General features: G+C 42.4%; 1 protein-coding gene across 1 annotated transcript in view; it reads right to left on the bottom strand.

Moving 5' to 3' along the window:
• Nucleotides 1–2,812: 2,812 nt before the first annotated feature.
• LOC111976839 (GRIP1-associated protein 1-like) overlaps nt 2,813–5,458 on the bottom strand; it is an 88,698-nt gene continuing 86,052 nt past the window's right edge. Inside the window, 1 exon segment of the mRNA XM_070448160.1 lies at nt 2,813–4,727. Coding sequence (XP_070304261.1) covers nt 4,650–4,727 — 78 coding nt within the window. The 3' untranslated portion in view covers nt 2,813–4,649.

The raw sequence follows: 5,458 nt of genomic DNA on the forward strand, positions 1-5,458 counted from the left end.
GCGCACATGGCTTCCCAGCTCACTCATTACAAGTGACTTGAAGCCAGATTTTCTGTGTGATTTATTTATATATTTCCCTCTTTTAGGTATGAATGCAATTTTGAATGTATTTGTTAATATCAGAATGTTACAGATGTTACAGATGTTACTGTGTTATTTAGTCAGCAGCAAAGGTGTTTAAAACATTCAAATGTGTTATTTGTATGTCTAGACCACTTCAAAATTAGCCGTTTTGCTAGCTAGCTTGCTAGAATGCTGCTCACTTGCACGAGGTGACTTCGTGTGATTTATTTATATATTTCCMCCTTTAAGGGGTATAACAGAGGTCCTGGGCTGGCGTGGTTACACGTGGTYTGTGGTTGTGAGGCCGGTTGGACATACTGCCAAATTCTCATGCCAATTGCATGCTCCCTCAAMTAGAAACATCGTAGTGCTTAATCAGCTTCTTGATATGTCACACCTGTCAGRTGGATGGATTATCTTGGCAGGGATGTAAACAAATTTGTGCACAAAATATGCGAGAAATAATATTTTTGTGCGTATGGAAAATTTCTGGGATCTTATTTCAAGTCATGAAACATGGGACCAACACTTTACATGTTGCGTTCATATTTTTGTTCAGTATAGATGAATAATAGTAGTTGCTGTTTTCTGACTGAAGGCATAGGAGAGAAAATATGAGATATGCAAAAACATAACAAAAATCAGCTAGCTTCAAGAAATAAGGGCTACTTCAACTCGGAGCGCCGAAGATCCCCATTATAGACTGATTGAAAATAAAATGGAATTTCCGATTGAGCCGACATACTGTATGCAGTGTTTAGCGTGACTGCAGTCTCCACAAACGCGGGAACATTGSGTTTAAATATTAAATCTTCCGCGCTCCGGATTGAATCTAGGCCTTAGTCTCACGTGTCTGATTCAGCATGTTAGTCTGCAATATGAACACTGCAGGTGTTTGAACTGAGATGTTAAGCTATATGGCAGGGAGACATGCTGTACCTCAGATAACTAGATCGTTCTGAAATTACAAAAACACCAAAAGGGATGAAACATGGAATATATTTTAGACATAAAAGGCCACTCTAAAATGTGCAGTTTTGTCACACAACACAGTACCACAGATGGCTTGTTGTCAAATACACATTTCAAAATACATTATTCTGCAAACTTTAGCATCCCGCAAACTTTTTGCAGATCAACTTACAGTAGTGAGTGGATACATTTTTAAAAACCTTTTCCCGTACTGGTAGCCCGTGGGAATCGAACCCACAACCTTGCCGTTGCAGGTGCCATGCTCTACCAACTGAGCCACACGGGACATTTACTGTGTGAATAAATATCACTGAATGACTAAAATATTGGAATATAGTAGGCTAATGCAATTGAAGGCATCGAATTGTTGCTTACTGAAACTCCCAAAGTCAACCAATTATTATAATACATTATTTTGCTCGATCGAGTATCGGCAACTACAACAGCCTGTGGAGGTTGTGAAATATAAAACACGAGACTAACAAGCTTTTGAAAATATAGATTGCCTCCCGAGTGGCGCAGAGGTCTAAGGCACTGCATCGCATCACAGTTGCTAACTGAGCAGGCTGTTGTAGTTGCCGATACTCGATCGAGCAAAATAATGTATTATAACAATTGGATGGCTTTGGGAGTTTCAGTAAGCAACAATTCGATGCCTTCAATAGCATTAGCCTACTATATTCCAATATTTTAGTCATTCAGTGATATTTATTCCTACAGTAAATGTCCCGTGTGGCTCAGTTGGTAGAGCATGGCGCCTGCAACGGCAAAGTTGTGGGTTCGATTCCCACGGGCTACCAGTACGGGAAAATGTTTTCAAAAATGTATCCACTCACTCACTCCAATCCACGTTTTCCCGTACTGGTAGCCCGTGGGAATCGAACCCACAACATTGCCGTTGCAGGCGCCATGCTTTGCAGGATGCTAAAGTTTGCAGAATAACGTATTTTGAAATTGCTAACTGAGCAACTAGAGATCCTGGTTCGAGTCCAGGCGGCGAGACCTATGGGGCGGCGCACAATTGGCCCAGCGTAGTCCGGGTTAGGCCGGCAGGGATGTCCTTGTCCCATCGCCCTCTAGTGGCAGGCCGGGCACATGCACGCTGACACAGTCGCCAGGTGAACGGTGTTTCTTCCGAGACATTGGTGTGGCTGGCTTCCGGGTTAAGCAGGTGTTGTGTCAAGAAGCAGTGTGGCTTGGTTGGGTTGTGTTTCGGAGGACCATGGCGGACCATGGCTCTCGAACCTTCGCCTCTCCCAAGACTGTAACTACCAATTGGATATCATAAAAGCATGGGCTTACATTACAAAATATCACCTTTTTTTTTTTAACATGACAGCAGTTTGATGTGGTGCAAATTGTTTGGGAAAAATATGAATTGTATTTTATACCGTTATATTTAATGATATTCTTAGCCTATTCTAAAATGCTGTATGTGTGTTGATTGTGATCAGGGTAGCCTGGTGTGCCTTGTCTGTTTAAGGAACAAAATCACTATTGGTTTCATGTGCATGGCGCAGCCATTTAGAATATAGGCTGCACAGACCAGTAACATAATTCCAACTCAAAATATGCCATTCTATTCTTTTGAAAACATATTTTATTAGTCTTATGTTTCTTAGGACCTGCCAAAAATGTATTTGTGATGGTGTAYATTCAATTAATTTATTAAAATACTACTCCCACTCCTAATCTTGCCGGCATGTGCACGGGASGTATAAAAGGCTTATCCCGGSMARRAMSKKGSMAAAAAWTKGRMYKKWMSRAWTKGGSYYYWAAAAAMMWTWMCYKRWTTTTTTWTTTTTTTTTAAACAAGCAACATACCGTAAAGTCTGTCTGTAAATGGTATGAGATGAAGAAGTTATTTTTCGTCTTTGTTSTGAGTGGAGGGGGAGGGGATTGGTGTCTGTGGAGTGAGAAGAGACCAAAAATACATAAAACGCTCATAAAAATGAACATAAAATAAAAACCTAGATTCTTGTGATAYGGGCATTTGAAACATCRCGGCAAAAAATATATTTGAATATATCATTCATTTGATATATCACCCAGTCTTACTTGTACATAAGAGAAGACATTCTTGGGGGGGGATTCCAATGACCAATCTGTTCGTTCCAAAACAAGTGTTCACGGAGTGCATACATTCTCAGATAAGGGAAACATGTCTCAAAGTATAAAAGGCTAACACAGGTAGGTATGCACGCTGTGTTAGACCATACTGTGTTATACCATCTGATCTGCCCAGCTACTGCCGTTCAGTCATGTTGAGAAGTCATTTAAAATAAGACATTTGCTAAGTAAGTCAAAGACAGGTGAAATAGAAGGCACAGCTTCACATGATCCATGTTTCCCTCATCCTGGCCATCCCTACAGAGCATGGGGCCAGTTCTTCTGACACACAGTAATGGCCAGGTATTGATGCCAGATAACAAATATTGGTGATGAGTTTCCTGTCCATGTTGAACTCAGTGAGCACACTGATGAGCTTTGTCAGAGTGAAGGAAGAGTTGAACAACTGACACTGTTGTTAGACCTCAGCCAGGGGGAGATGAGTTATCAAACAAATGTATCTGCTCATCACAGAGAATCCTCTGCTTCCTCATTTATTTGGAATCTAATGTTTTCAGAAAATAKCAAAGTGGAGTTAAGCCGGAATTTAATCTGCAAATCTAACCACACCTGGAGTCTTAATTGGGGATAGAGAAAGCAGCCAAAGTGACATTTTGAAAGCAGGCCACAAAGCAGGCATCTAGCCAGTCTCTGTGGAGTTGGACATCATGTTCATGTTGACACCAGATGCTGAGCTGCCAAGGCCTCCTCCGTGCTTCTGCTGCAGTCACGGGACTTGTGCCTGGTGCAGAATAAAAGGAAACGAGCATAGAGCTCTAACTCAGTGAGTGGACACAGGGGTGGTGTGGTCCAGCGCCCCAGAGATAGGAGTGGTTTTGTCCAGTCCTCAACACTATGCATGTTATTGATTTAATATTTTTTTTTTTTTACTACTGGCTTTAAGATACTCACACTTTCCCCAGACAAACTCAAACTGGACATTTCAGCATCTGGAATGTATGACGGACGTAAATCTTTTACAATAATTTTGGCTCATATACAATACTTATTACTCTGAGTACAGTTAAATTACTACAGTTGATTTTTCATATATACAGGATTTATACAAACAAAAACAAGAGTTGTTGAGTTGAAAGTATAAAGAAATGAATACGAGTACAGGCAAAACAAAAGCTTAAGCCTCTTGTTATTCGCAACATTAAACAATCTCTTGTAGTCGTGAACCAGTAAAGCACTGTGTCCTGGCATCCAGACATTGTTGCCTTCTGCCATTCTTCAGATCACACCAGAGCGGGGAGGCAGAGAGTGCAGACAGACAGAAGTCAGGTCACAATACCACAGAAAGAACCAAGACATGTTACAGTAAGTATATTCAGTAGTAAAGCAGTTTCAAGAGCACTAACCCCTTCCTACCCCCCTCTATCCCTCTCCTTTCATCTGGGTTCCCAGCCAGAGGTTCAGTCAGTCAGTTAGGTAATGTCCTCTTGTTGGCCACAGTAACAGGTGATGAGAGAGTGCAGAGAGGAGGRMATTTTTCCAGTCTTTTAGCCCGTAGCTGAGCCACCTCCAGGACTTGAGTCTTTACTTAAATGGACAATCTCCTGAGACAGAACTTCAAGGTCCTAAAAAAGACAAACAGAAATTGCTATTTTAATACCACAAAGCTGAGTAGCAAACCAAAACCTCTGCTCATTTCTGGCATTTTCATATCCAAAACTCTTTCATCATTCATCCTCGTTTATTCTGATGTACTGTAGCTACTGAAATACCAAATATCAGAGAGTTCATGCAAGGTGTTGGGAAACAACTGTAACATTGACAATTGTAGCATGGAGACTATATAATACCAACCAAATCAACATTTCCTCCTGCCAGGGTGCAGGGGAGCCATTTAGCAGATAGACTCAGGTTCAGCTGCAATCTCCTACCAGAAAAATCCAATGTCCCTTCCTCTGTGTGCTCACTCTAAAGCAAGAGCCATCAAATATTAACAGGGCTGTTTGTTTCTGGGCTGGTGGCTCCAACAGGCACTGAATATTCATGACTCGCTGCTTGCCGCTGCCCACAAAATCCAGAGAGGAGATGGGGGGGGGGGGCAGCAGCCTGCCTGCCCACCTGCAGGTTCACCAGTATCGAGCGCAATCATCACGTCACCCTTTGTCATTCTGCACTTTGTGGGCTGCGACACGGCTTCATCATGCTCCAGCACACGATTAGGAGCCCATGGCTGAAAGGCTGCTTGGTAGCAGCGGTGAGGGAGGGATGGGGAAGGAAGAGGACGGGAAGGAAGGAGGACGGTGACGGAGGGAGGGCGGGGGGCTGGAGGCGCACGAGGCTAGAAAAAAGAGGGACA

The sequence above is a fragment of the Salvelinus sp. IW2-2015 genome, linkage group LG17, assembly GCF_002910315.2.
Source record: "Salvelinus sp. IW2-2015 linkage group LG17, ASM291031v2, whole genome shotgun sequence".
Lineage (NCBI taxonomy): Eukaryota > Metazoa > Chordata > Actinopteri > Salmoniformes > Salmonidae > Salvelinus > Salvelinus sp. IW2-2015.